Source organism: Aethalodelphis obliquidens, unplaced genomic scaffold (genome assembly GCF_003676395.1).
Source record: "Aethalodelphis obliquidens isolate GAN/ISIS:26980383/991018 unplaced genomic scaffold, ASM367639v1 scaffold38, whole genome shotgun sequence".
Lineage (NCBI taxonomy): Eukaryota > Metazoa > Chordata > Mammalia > Artiodactyla > Delphinidae > Aethalodelphis > Aethalodelphis obliquidens.
Genome location: NW_020837982.1, coordinates 7,797,070 through 7,812,031, shown reverse-complemented (window position 1 = coordinate 7,812,031; position 14,962 = coordinate 7,797,070). Strand labels below are relative to the sequence as shown.

At 42.7% G+C, this 14,962-nt stretch overlaps 1 protein-coding gene across 1 annotated transcript in view; it reads left to right on the top strand.

The window, feature by feature from the left end:
* The window catches only part of ITGAE (integrin subunit alpha E), a 68,735-nt gene extending 60,654 nt beyond the window's left edge, over positions 1–8,081 (top strand). Inside the window, exons 27-31 of the mRNA XM_027130695.1 lie at positions 86–142; positions 459–554; positions 2,102–2,197; positions 6,697–6,807; positions 7,754–8,081. Coding sequence (XP_026986496.1) covers positions 86–142; positions 459–554; positions 2,102–2,197; positions 6,697–6,807; positions 7,754–7,849 — 456 coding nt within the window. The 3' untranslated portion in view covers positions 7,850–8,081. The remainder of the gene's footprint in view (positions 1–85; positions 143–458; positions 555–2,101; positions 2,198–6,696; positions 6,808–7,753) is intronic.
* Positions 8,082–14,962: the final 6,881 nt, after the last annotated feature.

The window sequence follows — 14,962 nt, the reverse complement described above, 5'->3', positions numbered from 1 at the left end:
ATGGGTCTCGCGAGAAGTGGGAGAGGGCGGATAACTATGGCGGTTTGGCTTTCTCAAGGCGTCGCGGGAATGGGTCTTGTTTCAGGCTCACACTGTGTGCAGCCAGAGTCCGGAGCGCGTTTGTGGGAGCGACCTGGTTCAGGTGAGCGCGGTCGTCCGAGAGGCCAGGGCGGGGCGGCAGGGAGGGAGAGGGCCTGAAGCGGGTGACATGAGACGCACGAATTCTACTTTTCCGAGGTTTCCCCTGAAAGCACAGGCGGGGCGGTCCCAAGGCGCCCCTTAGCCTCTACACTGGGTCACGTTTGCCAGGGTTGCGGCTTTGCTCGAGCCAAGTGAGCGCAGAAACTGCTCACACCCTCTATTCCGGGACCTTGAGGTGCTCTGTGTGCCAAGTGTTAAAATTCCCGGCTTTTCCACCCGAAGAGGAATTGTGCCAACTAACACACACCTTCTTCCAGCATGTGGAAGAATGGCATTCAGTGAGCTGTAACGTCACCTCGGATAAAGAAAATGTAACCGTGGCTGCAGAGGTCTCCTTGAGTCAATCAGAACAGGTACTTGAGATCTGATTATCCTACTGTTACCCTAAGAAGGATAATAGCATCTCCAAATATAGTATGTCCAAAACGGGTCTCTTGATCCACCTCCTATCCCAACCTGTTGCTTACCCACTTACTCAGGGTTACTAACTAGGGTAACTTATTCGGGTTAGTTACTAGGAATTCTAGGAATTACTTGCGACTCCTTTTCTTACATCCCCGTATCTGTACCAGCAGCAAGCTCTGTGATTCTACCCCCACCAGTATATTCTAAATCCACTCACTTCTCTCCATCTCCACTGGTACTGTTGTAGTTCAGGCCACCCCTCTTACTGGGTTTATTGCAGTATCCTTCTCTCTGCTCTTCTTGCCTCTGCTTTTGCCATACCCTCTACAAACGTTCTTCATATAACAGCTATGTTTTAAAAGAAAACACTGTGCCACTTATCTGCTTTTAATAAAAGTTTGAATACACTTAGATTAAAATTTGTCTCTTTCAGTGGTGTGCAAGGCACCCTATGATCTGGTCTCTGCTTGCTTCTTCAACTTAATCTCCTAGTACTCGCCCCTTCCCTACTTTTTTTTTTTTGCGGTACGCGGGCCTCTCACTGTTGTGGCCTCTCCCATTGCGGAGCACAGGCTCCGACACGCAGGCTCAGCTGCCAGAGCGGCATGTGGGATCTTCCCAGACCGGGGCACGAACCCGTGTCCCCTGCATCAGCAGGCGGACTCTCAACCACTGTGCCACCAGGAAAGCCCTTCCCTGCTTTTTATACTCCAGTTTGCCAATATTGTTCTGGCCATAGGATCTTTGTACTTGCTGTTCCTTCTGCATGACATTGCTTTTCTCATAGATCTTCATGTATGTGGTTTCTTCTTATATTTAACTCACATGTTACCTCTTAGGCCTTACCTGATGACTCATTCAAAAGTAGGGACTAGAGCTTCCCTGGTGGCACAGTGGTTGAGAGTTCACCTGCCGGTGCAGGGGACACGGGTTCGTGCCTCAGTCCAGGAAGATCCCACATGCCGCGGAGCGGCTGGGCCCGTGAGCCATGGCCGCTGACACTGAGCGTCCGGAGCCTGTGCTCTGTAACGCGAGAGGCCACAACAGTGAGAGGCCCGCATACCGCAAAAAAAAAAAAGTAGGGACTAAAGTCTAGTTTAACGTCTTGTGATGATCCAGGTGAGAATGATGAGATCTGAGCTGAAGAAGTAGCAATGAGGATGGAGAAAAAGGGACAGGTGCAAGAGAGGCTAAAAAAAAGAATCACCAACAACTGACTTGGGCTGTGTGGGTAGGTCAATGAGGGTGTAGCATGAAGTAAAGGATAAGGGAAAGGAAGTTGAGGTATAACTGCAGGTGTCTTGCTTGGGTAACTTTGTGATTGCTGAGGAAGTACTGGAGAAGGAGCACGTTTAAAGGGGCAGATGATGAGTGCTGTCTGTTTTAAATCAACTATACTCCAATAAAATTTTTGTAAAAGTTAACTAAAAAAAAAAAAAGAACAGTAAGTCCATGTCTAAAATGTGTTTCGTTTTTTTTCTTCCCCATCTTATAGTTACGAAGAGATGTGACTGAGCTGCACATCCTTGGTGAAATATCTTTCAACAAATCTCTATATGAGGGGCTCAATGCAGAGAACCATAGAACTAAGGTAATCCCCTGGCTGTCTTCTCGTTCTCTGGGTGATGTCCTGGGAAAACTGTGCCTGGCCTCAGCGCCCCTGTACAGACACTTGGCTGTTGCCCTCTTCCTGTTTTAGTCTTATCACCTCTGATCTTGACTCTGCCAGCAACTGCCTCCGTGACCTTGAGTTACTCAGCATCTGCCTCAGTTTTTCTGTCTCTGAAATGAGGCAACTGAATAAGAGGCCTAAGCATAGGAAGTCTCAGTTGAAATAACTAGGCTGGAATCAACAGCTATATATACTTTGATTGGAAAATGTATATTTTTTAAAATTTCTTAGATGAGAAGTTTTGGGGGAGGGGTATATAACAACTCTCTTCTTAGTGTGTGGTATCAGTGTTTAGTTACAATGTTGCACAGTTACAATACTCAGGAATGCATATTTTTTTTATAAGTCTTAGACTAAGTACTAGAACTCTTGGATTTGTTTTGCAGAAGAATGACTGCAAGTCAGACTGACCTTTGTGATCTGTGGGCCGAATACTGTGTGTGCCACCCTGAGTTGTCATTCTTGTTGGCACTCACCTAGATGTGCTGCCGGTGTCAGAGATTGTCCATCTGTGAGCTCTGTAGTTAGGCATGATTCAGTATCGGAGGGAATGTCAAGAGGGTGAGACTGGATCGCTAAACATTAGGTCCTCTGATTTCCTCCCTGGAGGAGGGGAAAGGTGCAGTTCTCCAAACATGTCAGGAAAAACTTTTATTTTTAAGTATTTCTAATACAGAAAATGATATGGAAGAAAGTGCCCCATTATCCCATTGCTCAGACTTTTTTTTTTTAAATAGAAAAGCAAGAAAATCCAAGCCTTACACAAAGGTCCCAAACAAAAAATAATGGTTCCTTTACTTCCCCCTTTCCACACCCCTGATTCCCTCTTCCCAAAGGGAATTACTGTTAACAGTTTCTTACATGCACATTCTTAAATAATTTATGTATAAATTTCCCCCTTTTACTTACTGATGCTTTTATTTCTATAGCATAGAGTTCCCACAGTGATTTTCCTTTTTTAAAATTCAGGACCCCAAGCAAAGTATTTACATTTCAGCTGCAAGACACTAGCACTAATGTACCATAAAGGCCTCTGTTGTTTATCCAGTGAGGGAGGCAGACCAGTGTCAACGGGCTGGCCCCTTTGAATCTTGTGCTCTACCCTCTGTGTGCTGGGGACGCCTTCCCTTGTGGCTGCCACAAAGTTGCCACTTTCCACTTCTCCCAGTGATATAGTTTCACATGGCAGTATACAAAATAGGAAGCCAAGAGGTCAGTAGCAAAAGGAGTTTTTCCTCATTTGTCTTCCTTTTTTTTTTTTTTTTTTTGGGCTGTACTACGTGTGGCCTGTGGGATCTGAGTTTCCCAACCAGGGATTGAACCCATGTCCACTGCAGTGGAAGTGCAGCGTCCTAGCCATTGCATTGCCAGGGAATTTCAGCCTTCCCTTTTCAAGGACAATTTTCCTAAAAACTCCTAGCAGATAATCTTCTTGTAACTTATTAGTGAGAACTAGATCTTGTGTCAGTCACTGGCAAAGTGGGATGACTTTGTCATGATCAGCTTAGACCAGTCATGACTTCTGAACAAACTAGGAAAGGAGAGAATGGCTGTTGGGTGGGCCACCAAGAGTGTTTTCTACAAGCCGGGGTATTCTGTGTCCTGCTTCTCCCTTCACCTCTACTAGGACACCTTTAGGGCACTTTAGGAACCTGTGGTTTTGGAAGAGGAAAAAAGGAAGAGGCTTTGAGAAATAGGAGTACTTCTACTCAAACCTGACATGTTACATTACTGTCATCTTGGGACTTCCTTTCATTACTTTCTGAAACCTCAGGTTCTCAAGTCTTCTCCCCATACTCCCCGCTGCCCCCACTTTACTCTTCCATGAAGGAAAAAAACAGCTCTCTTCCTGTTCTTCTTCTCTGTTGCGTTGCTCCCTCGCTATTCCCAAGGCCCAGAACTTAAGTTCAGCTTATATGAGTTAAACAGTGCCTGCAGGGTCAACCCTTGGAAGTGTTTATGACTTAATTGGAAGAGGCCTCAAAGGTAAATTTGTCCAGCCTTCCATCCCATACAGAAATTCTGTCCGAAGCATCCCTGACCTTGGTGCTTGAACACTTGGATGAAGGGAATTCAGTGTTTTGGGCAGGCAGAGGTGTCTTGATGGCCTTCTGGCCGTGATCTGTGTGCTGGGCACAACTTGGGAGGGCCATGTCTGGGTCTCACTTGGGAAGCACGTCCCCTGGGTTTTCCACTTGAGCCCTGGGATGGAGAGAGCCTCTGGACAGCAATGCTGGGGTGGCTTCTAATGGAAGGGCTTTTCAATAGTACACATGGACGCCATTTTGCATTTATTACTGTGTCACTGACATTAGTCTGGTGAAGAGCAGACCCTTATCTTTGTCATGTATTTCATGTCAGAAAATGTCCTATCAGTCATTAGTCAAGATCAAAAAGAGTTGTCAGAACAGAGTTGGAAGGGACTTAGAAATCATTTTGAAGATGTGAGCTTGGGGCATACCTGGATGTAGAATCTTGATTTTCCGTCTTTCAGTGTTCTTTAAACCCTAGAGATCTTAATTTGTTGGGACCCTCTATTAAACTGTCAGAGGCTCCTTAATAGAACCTCTCTCGCTCGCGCTCTCGCTCGCTCCCTCTCGCTGTCTCCCTCTCTCGCTCTCTTGTCTCTCACACACACACAAACAGAAGGTCACAGTCTCCTGGCAGACATAACTCTTCTAGATAAGAGACCAAAATAGTTCGTATAAAATATTTTGGTCATCAGATAATTTTACTGTGTTCTGGTTTTTTTTTTTTTTTCGTTTTGTTTTTGTTTTCTTTGCTTTTCGAGGATTCTGTTGCTCTCTGTAGCTCAGAGATTCTTTCCTCAGCCATGTCCAGTCTACTAATGAGCGCATCATAGGCATTCATTTCCTGTTACAGCGGGTTTTCATCTCTAACGTTTCTTTTTGCTTCTTTCTTAGGATTTCCATCTGTCCACTTACGTTGCCCGTCTGCTCGTTTTCTTTGTTCATGTGTGCTGACTGCTCTAACCGTTAGAGCCCTTAGCATATTCATCATGGTGGTTTTAAATTCCTGGTCTGATAATTCCAGCATTCTGGCCGTGTCTGGTTCTGATGCTTGCTCTGTCTCTTCAAGTTGTGTTTTTTTGCTTTTTGGTATGCCTGGTAATTTTCTCTTGGTAGCTGGACACGCTGTACCAGGTAGAAGGAAATGCTGTAGACGGACCTTCATGAATGTGGTGAGGTGTTGGGGAGGGGCAGTGTGCTGTTGTTCTGTGATTAGGCCTCAGTCTTTTAATGAGCCTGTGCCTCTGGACTGCGAACTTCACCCCTGTTTCTCAGTCTTTTTCAACCCCATTAGGTGGGACAGGATGGCTAGAGTGGGCTTGAGTTGGGTACTTCCCTTCCCCCAGGACAGTTAGGCTCTGATATTACCCAGCAGGTTAGGCTAGTTAACTAGTTTCCCCTGAGGACAGGCCTTGTTAAGATGAGGGTTCTCTGGCTTATTTCAAAATGGTTCCTCTTCCCCTCCCCCTGCTGGAAGCATGAAGGGTTTTTTCTCCCGTGTTTACTGTGGGAACCTGGTCAAGCTCCTGGAGAAAACCTCAGCCCCGCGACTGGGTTTCCTGGAGTTTGTAAGCCCCAGGGTTGTCAGCACTGCGCTTCCAGCAGCCCATCAGTTGCAGTTCAGGTTTTGCTTCCCTGGTGCTGGTGAGCCTCTGCTCTCTGTGTCAGTCTCTCTGTCTCTCCCTCCGCTCTTGGGGGCAGCAGTTTGCCTTGTGGCCTCCGCTCTCTCAGGGATCCAAAAATTGTTGATTTTTCAGTTTGTTCAGCTTTTTACTTGTTAGCATGGAGTGGTGACTCTCAAGCTCCTTACATGTGGAAGCAGAAACCACAAATCTCATCAGATAATTTTAGATGCTGCATCAGGAAATGTTTAGCTTTTTGCTTTACTGTCATCAGTTTTTTTTTTAATATATATATACTAAAAACCATTGGTGTGTACACTTTTTAAAAAAAATTCCATTGGTATTTTTATTTATTTATTTATTTATTTTACTTTTGGCTGTGTTGGGTCTTCGTTGCTGCGTGTGGGGGCTACTCTTCGTTGCATTGCGTGGGCTTGTCATTGCAGTGGCTTCTCTTGTTGCAGAGCACGGGCTCTAGGCGTGCAGGCTTCAGTAGTTGTGGCATGTGGGCTCAGTAGTGGTGGCACACGGGCTTAGTTGCTCCGCGGCATGTGGGATCTTCCTGGACCAGGGCTTGAACCTGTGTCCCCTGCATTGGCAGGTGGATTCTTAACCACTGCGCCACCAGCGAAGTTCCCTGTCATCAGTTTTGATCAATACACTGTATGTTGCCAAGTTCTCACATTTTGCTCCTTAAAATAACGTGAAATTTTTTTCTCATTTTGCCTTACCTGACTTATTGGATGATCTCTTTGTTTTGTTCCAGATCACTGTCATCTTCCTGAAAGATGAGGAGGCGTATTCTCTGTCTCTCATTATTAAAAGCAGTGTTGGTGGCCTTCTGGTTTTGATCGTGATTATAGTCATCCTAGTCAAGGTCGGTTCCACTCATGTTCGTAAAGGTTCTGGTGTTGGGCACAGTCCTCCTTAGGACAGCCAGCCCCTGACCTAGAGCAGTTTCCCTGGCCTCGTGACCACCTTTCCCTCTTCCTTCAGCCACAGGCCTGTTGAGGCAAATGAGTAAGACAGTTTTTGTCTGAAAAAGATAAAGATCTAAATGAAGAATTGGAGTACCGAGATATTTTCCTAAAACGAACCTGATTGTCGTTCCCCTATTTAAGTCCTTTCCTTTCCTTCCCCTGTTTTGATGTTCAGACTCTTTCACTGCTATTCAAGACCTTCCACTCTGGCCTCTACTTTCTCCACCTTTAAGTCTTGCTTTTTTCTCAACACACTGAACTAAATAGGTTCGTGTCTCTGTGTTTGCAGTTAGGCTCTCTACACCCGTAAGCCCTTTCCTTCTTTTTGACTTGCTCTCACTCTTCCCTTAAAACTCAGCCCAGAGATTCCTGAGTCCTCTGAGCTGAGCTTTATGCTTTTGCTTTGAGCTCCCCTCTAGAAACCCTTCCAAGGGGCAGTCGTCACACTATATTCCAGTTATTTCTCTTCTCACTAGGTTGTGAGTTTCTTGATGTGTAGGAGGCTGTACTTGATCTCTTTCTACCCTCAGCCCAGTAGGCTGAGTACTTTTACATAGATATATGACCCAATACAGCTGAAACTGTAGTACTTTGCAGAATTAGTTAAGTTAAAAAGGTTAAAGTGCTCTGGGGGTTCAGAGGAAGGTGGAAAATCTCTTCTGACTGGGGACTGAGCACAGGAAAGGCAGTATTTAAGATGGGTCTTGAAGGATTGGGTTATCAGGAGAGATTCAGAGGAAGCAGAGGAGCATGGGGGCTATTATGGCAACAAGCCGGTAGATGGTTTTCTAAAGCAGATGGTTAGGTTAGGCCTGTAATCGGGCTTCCCTCCCTTTGTTTTAGTGTGGCTTTTTTAAAAGAAAATACCAACAACTGAACTTGGAGAGAATAAGGAAGGACCAGCTGAAATCAGAGAATCTACTGGAAGAAGAAAATTAGACCAGCTTCCTCATCCATTGGGAGAGAGTACCAGCCAGTCCTGGAGACGTCTAGAGACTGGGTGTCATGTGGGTTGCTTTTCCTTCAGGATGATCGAGAGCAGAATCTAGCACACCGCTTTGTGGAGTGTTGTTTTTTAACCATACATTGTCCCCAAAGTGTCTGTGCATTGTGCAAAAGTGAAACTTGGGAGACATTTGGTATTAAATAAAACTGTTTTCTTTACAGAAGTGCCTTTAATATGCAAATATAATATACTTTGTGATTCCCGCCCCCCAAGAGGAGGTTATGCAGTTATGCAGCATTTCCCAGCCTTATTTGCCTAAGAGTGCTTTTTTCCTGCTGTTTCTGTTAACATCTTCCAAAATGGTGTTCCACGAAGTATATCTTGGGGAAAGTGGTACGAAAGCAGCTCCTAGTTTGGCATTTTCAGACCCTAAGATGTGGCCTATTATTTCAAACGAGGCCACAGAAAAGCACCCCAGAACAAATGTAAAAAGTGGAAAAATGGAGGTCACCAAAACAGGAGCAAGGTGGGAGAGGAGAAGACCAGGACTTTGTTTTGTAGTGTCTACTTAACATCCTGTGCTGGTCCTCGCCTGGCTTCCTCCTGAGTGAATTGCTCAGGGGACCATCGTGCCTCCGTGAGAGAGCGCTCGCTCTTCCACAGGAGGAGGTGGAACCAAGAGTAGGGCCTAGTTACAGGCTGGCTTTGCTCTTACTATCTGATTTTATTTCATTTGTATGCTCCATGCTGTTAAAACTTGGCCGTATCTCCCTACTCCCAAACCTGCAGTGGAACAGTCTTTGTTTTCATGGGTAATAAAAGTCATTGCAAGTAATTAAACGGTGCAGAAGTATATAATGTAGAAAGTAATCTCTCTGATCCCTTGGTCTTCTTTATCTAATTCAGGTGCTTTCATTGTTATTTCTTCTAAATTTTGATTTTTTTCTAAAATTTATGTAGGTATAAGGTGTGAATTAGGGAATTTAACCTGAGTTTTTTTTTCCCGGATGCATAACTGATTTTCTTTTTTATTTTATTTTCTTTCTTTATTTTTTTTGGCTGCGTTGGGTCTTCGTTGCTGTGCGCAGGCTTTGTCTAGTTGTGGCGAGCAGGGGCTAATCCTAGTTGTGGTGCATGGGCCTCTCATTGCAGTGGCCTCTCTTATTGCAGAGCCCGGGCTCTAGGCGCACGGGCCTCAGCAGTTGTGGCACGCAGACTCAGTAGTTCTGGCTCGTGGGCTCTAGAGCGCAGGCTCAGTAGTTGTGGTGTACGGACTTAGTTGCTCCGCGGCGTGTGGGATCTTCCCAGACCAGGGTTCGAACTCGTGTTCCCTGCATTGGCAGGCGGGTTCTTAACCACTGTGCCACCAGGGAAGTCCCAGTTTCTGTTTTCTTGATGACCTAAAGTCTAACTATATTATTATTTCCAGATGAATAACAGTTTATCATTTATTCAAATATATATTAGAATATATATACTAGTGTGTATACACACACAGACACAGACACACACACACAGACACACACACACACACACACACACACACACACACACACACACACACAAGTGGAAATCTAGTTTTGTTTCATTGATCTGTTTGTTCCTGTGCCAGTACCACAGTGGAAGGAACCACAATTTTTAGCATTATGCAAATAAAAAGTTCAAAACAGCAGAAGGGGATCTAAAAAATGAAAAGGCAGTCTCCCTCTCCTCTCCCACCTCTAATGTCTCTTTCCAAAAGCAACCACTGTTAATGGTTTTTCACATATTCCTTCAAAATATTCCTACGCATATACCAGTGTAAACGTTTTCAGTGAGATTGAATTGTTTGCAGTGTTCCACCCCTTGCTGTTTCATCTGATAGACCTTAGAAAAGTCTTCCACTAGCAGCACCTGCAGATCTACCCCGTTCTTTTTAACAGCTCCATAGTATACTGTGTTACATGCGGATGTGTTGGAGTTTACTTGTGAAGTCCCCACAGGTAGATATTTAGGTTATTTCCATTTCTTTTTTTATTACAAAGAAAAGACGTGACGAACATCTTTAAACAGGTATCCTGGCATGCTTTTCAAGTATAGTGGTGGGTAAGTTCTCAGCACAATTACTGACTCAAAGGTTATGTGCATTTAAAGTTTCGATATATGGGACATCCCTGGTGGTCCAGTCGTTAAGACTCTGCGCTTCCAGTGCAGGGAGCTTAGGTTCGATCCCTGGTCAGGGAACTAAGATCGCACATGCCACGTGGTGCAGCTTCTAGAAACAAAATTAAATTAAATTAAATTAAAAATTTTTTAAAACATAAAAAGTTTCAACGTATGATGTGACTTGACCTGCAAAAAAGTTTACCAGTTTTCAGTCCCACTTAGAATATATGTAAGTGCCACTCTGTGCCCTTGCCATCACTGGGCATCATCAAATTTTAACTTTTGCTAATCTGATCAGTGTGGAAATGGTATTCTGTTTTTGATATCAGCCTTCTTTTTAACCTTGCAGTAAATTTTGATTATAGGGCATTTTCATTCTTATTTTTTTTTTAATTATTGATTGTGTTTTTTCAGGTAATTCATAGTATCAGTTTTTCAGAATCCCAAAAGAAACCTTTTGGGGTTTTAATTTAAATGTACAGATTAAGTTGGGGAGAATCATTATCTTTATAGTATTATCTTCTTACTTAGAAATATGGCATTTCTGGCCTCTCGCCTTCTGAGATGGCCCACACTCTGTGGAGTGTGTTTCTCTCTAAATAAATCCACTTCTTTCCTATCAAAAAAAGAAAAAGAAAAAAAAGAAAGAAGTATGGCATTTCTCCACTTGCTGAGATTTTTTTAAAACACCCTGCAACGAGATTTGTAATTTTCTTCAGAGAGGTCTTAATTTACAAAGATTTTAATTTCCAGCTGTATTATATTTTGTATTTACATTTTTATATTTTTTACTACTACTCTGAAAAATACCTTTTTTCCCCCTGACTGATTATATAGAGTTTGTGTTTAATTGGTTGTTTTGAATGTTTATCTTATCTGCCATCTTACTGGACTCTTTTTTAATAGCTTTTCTGTTGATTTCAAAATCCTGTCTGCACAGAATGGTAATTTGGAGTCTTTCTGATATGCTTTTTCTCATCCTTACGTCTTTGGCTGGAACTTGTGGGGCTCCGAGCAGTTACCTCTGGGCCTGACCTTCATGGGAGCTTTGCATGCCCTCTGCCTGCCTCACAGCCTGCCCTCGGTCCCACTCCCTGCCACTCTGCCTCTGGGTGGTCACTGGGGCTTGGTTGGGGTCCCGTCCGCTTCTCATGGAGCCCTTCATCTTTTCTGTCTGGGACGATCAGCTTTTCTGTTGATCAGAATCCGTCTGCTTTATTTGTTTCAGGAATTCCTTTATACGTTGGTCCCTTTATTATACCATTCTCTGTTTTTCAGTGCAGCTACCTTTATTAATGTATCTTATTTACAGACACATATTGTTTTATTGCACTTTCCTTTATTGGGTTTTGCAGGTACTGCATTTTTTACAGACTGATGGTTTGTGGCAGCCCTGTGTTGAACAAGTCTGTCAGCACCATTTTTCCAACAGCATTTGCTCACTTCATGTCTCTGTCACGTTTTGGGTAATTTCTGAAATATTTCAAACTTTATTACATTTGTTGTGGTGATCTGTGATCTTTGATGTTACTCTTGTAATTTTTTTTTATTTTAAAATTAAGGTATGTACATTGTTGTGTTAGACATAATGCTATGACACACTTAATAGACTACAGTATAGTGTAAACATAACTTTTATATGGACTGGGAAACCAAAAATTTGTATGACTCACTTTATCATGATATTTGCTTCATTGTGGTGGTCTGGAACCGAACTTGCAATATCTCTGAGGTGTGCCTTTGAAGGAAAAGAAAGAAGTAAGTTTGCTTAGGTGTTTCCCTGTTGTTGGGCTCAGGAGTTGTGTCCAGGTTTTCATTATTATAGGTGACTTGTAGTCCCTGCTTTTATACTTTTTTTTTTATAGCAAATAAGATCCCACTTCGGTTGTAACAGCCAAGACTTACATTGACCATCTGTAAGCTATTGACTGACTGAGCTGGGCTGACCTGACTGGGTTAGACCAGTGTCATTGTAGTCAGGAGACTTCATAAGGGACCAGTCTGTGAGGAGGAAGAGACTTAAATGGAGCCATGGTTACACTGTATAAATTCATGTGCTGTTGGCTTGGGCCAGAGCCTTGTCTTTCTTCTAAAAGATGCCCATCTAGTGCCAGACCTTTCCCATTTCCTGTTCACCCTCCTCTGCCTGGGAACAGGACATGCCAAAGCTTGCAGAGATCCAAGGACAGTGGGTCATGTCACAGGGCCAGTGTCCCGGCCAGAAAAGGACTAAGATGGGGCCAGCTGGACACTAGCATGGGGGAAAGTGCCCCTGTGGTTTCTCTTGTTTTCATCTCCCCGGCTACAGGCTAGTGAGCGTGGATTCAAATAACCTCTCTCAGGATAACATCTGAACTTTGAATTTGATTGTTGGAGGGATGAAATAAGCAGATGTGAACATCTAAATTGGTCAAACTATTTAGGCCTAATTAGACATTGAGAAAGGAGCATTCCATTCAGCCAAGCCCAGCAGTCTGAAATTATCTGTGCTAGTGTATTAGTCTGTGCACATCTTCTCTAATATCCGTACAAGGAGGGATATTTGGTTAAGATCAGGCTTTAGGTATTTTGGGGTCTCCTAGCCGTAATTATAACCTTGCAATAGTGCCAGAATTTTACCATTACTTTAAGAACAGCTCTAGTAAATGGAATCAAGGGAATCTTCATCACTTCAGGAAGGGCAGTTGTTCAAATATCAAGAGTTCAGGAGGTAGCTGGATGCACCTAAATAGACAGTTCCCAGCTCCAGTTGACTTTATTTTGATTAGTGGAAGGACGTTTTGAAAAGTATGTAAGTAATACATAGATAACACTCTCAGAGTGAGATCAGAATGAAAAGTGAAACTACGCTTTAGTCGCAACCTTGCCCCATCCCGTGCCCCTCCTTAGAAGCTGAGGTCAGCTGACTTAGCATGTATCCTTCCAGACCATATTCGGTGCTTTTGTAAATATTCACATATGTACATATACAAGTACATGGGTTTTTGGGTTTTGTTTTGTGTGTGTTTTACATAAACAGGATCATAACTTCTACCATTTGTGATAATTTATGACCATTTTCAAGGAGCCAGTGTCAGAGACAAAATGCTGCTGCGGAATGCAGGTTTGGGGGGAGAGGGAGAGGCAACACCTTGGGTTAATGTGTGTTTGGGGAAATCAATAACTTAAATTTGTGTAGGTCATTACACTTTGTAAAGCTTTCTCCAGAAGTGGATGTAAACACATTTGGTAATTGCCCTTCAATGCCAAATAGCTTTCCAGAAGGATTGAACCACATTACGTGGTTATCAGCAGCGTGAACAAGCCTGGGATCTCTGTTTTTACTTTGTTTGCTTAATGGGTATATAATTGTAGCTTTACTTTCCTTTTTATTTATTTTTTAATATCGGCAAGACCATGTATTTTCCCATGAAATGAGATTTTTTTTTTTTTTTGGCAATCAGAACAAATTTAATTTTTTTCTTCCGGTTTTACTGAGCTATAACTGGCATACAGCACTGTGTAAGTTTAAAGTGTGCAACGTAATGACTCTATTTACATACATCATGAAGTGATTACCAGAATAGATTTAGTGAACATGCACCGTCTCCTATAGATACAAAATTAAAGAAATAGAAAAAAAAATTTTTTCTTGTGATGAGAACGCTTAGGATTTACTCTTAACAGCTTTCATATACAACAAATTTAATTTTTGATTAAAAAATTGAATAGGTAAAGATTATGATTATGATACTTCTTGAGTCACATCTGGAAGCTCAAGATATACCCGACAATGTAGAATAGAATTATCTAGAGATAAATTCAAAAGTCAGATCCAGAAGTTATAACATGAAATAAAGGAGTCTGGAGGTAGAAAAGAAATAAGTAGAGAAGTAATCCTCTTTCTGAGTCCCAGGCAGGATTAACGTAAGAATATATGTGTAGACACACATTGATGAAATTCCTGAAGTCCAAGGATAAGGACGAATCTTAAAGTTTTGAGACCCAAAGAACAGATTATTTATTTGCAATGGAAAGAGAATCAATTAGCTTCAGACTTTTCTTTTTATCAGCAACACTAACAGTTAAATTCCTGGAGCAACATTTGTAGAATCCTGAGGGAAGAAGACTAAGGCCCCAAAATCACTAACCAGGAAAAGACATCATTCATTCGTCAGGGAAAAATAAACATTGTCAGAGGTGCAGGCATTTAAGAAGTATTCTGTCCATGTACTTACCTGAGGACAGCACGTGGGGAAATACTCTATCAAATGACAGTTGGTTCAGAACAGAAATCCCAAGATAGGGAAAGACAAAAAGGAGAGGAATAATGGGAGCAGTGAATCTTGCAATATATATATTATTAACGTTAAATAGATAATAATGATGTGACTAGGACTTTGTAATATAAACGCTAAGTAGGGACTTTTGAAATAGAAGAGTCATTCTTTAAAGAAAAACTTAACGCATTTGCAAGCGGATTCTTAACCACTGCGCCACCAGGGAAGCCCCCACATATTGTATAACATTATTATTTTCTTTTGATAGAATATATATATTTGAAGATGACTCAGGAATATATAGGCATGAGCTGATCTTTAAAGCACAGTAGGACTTCAAAACTGACAGGAAAGAAAGGCAAACAGAGGAATGACAGGGAGGAAAAAGGAACAGGAAAAAATGACAGGGACGAAAATGGCTAATTCAGCAAAAGTAAGAAGAAGGAAAGTGAGATTGTATTTAAGATGGAAGGAATAAAACCAAGTACATTAATTACTTCCCTAAGCGTGAATGCACTCAGGAGACAGAGACTGTCAGATGGGCTGAAAAGTCAGATTCAAATGCATATTATTTGTTTTTTGTTTTTTTGCGGTACGAGGACCTCTCACTGCTGTGACCTCTCCCGTTGCGGAGCACAGGCTCCGGACGCACAGGCTCAGCGGCCGTGGCCCACGGGCCCAGCCGCTCCGCGGCACGTGGGA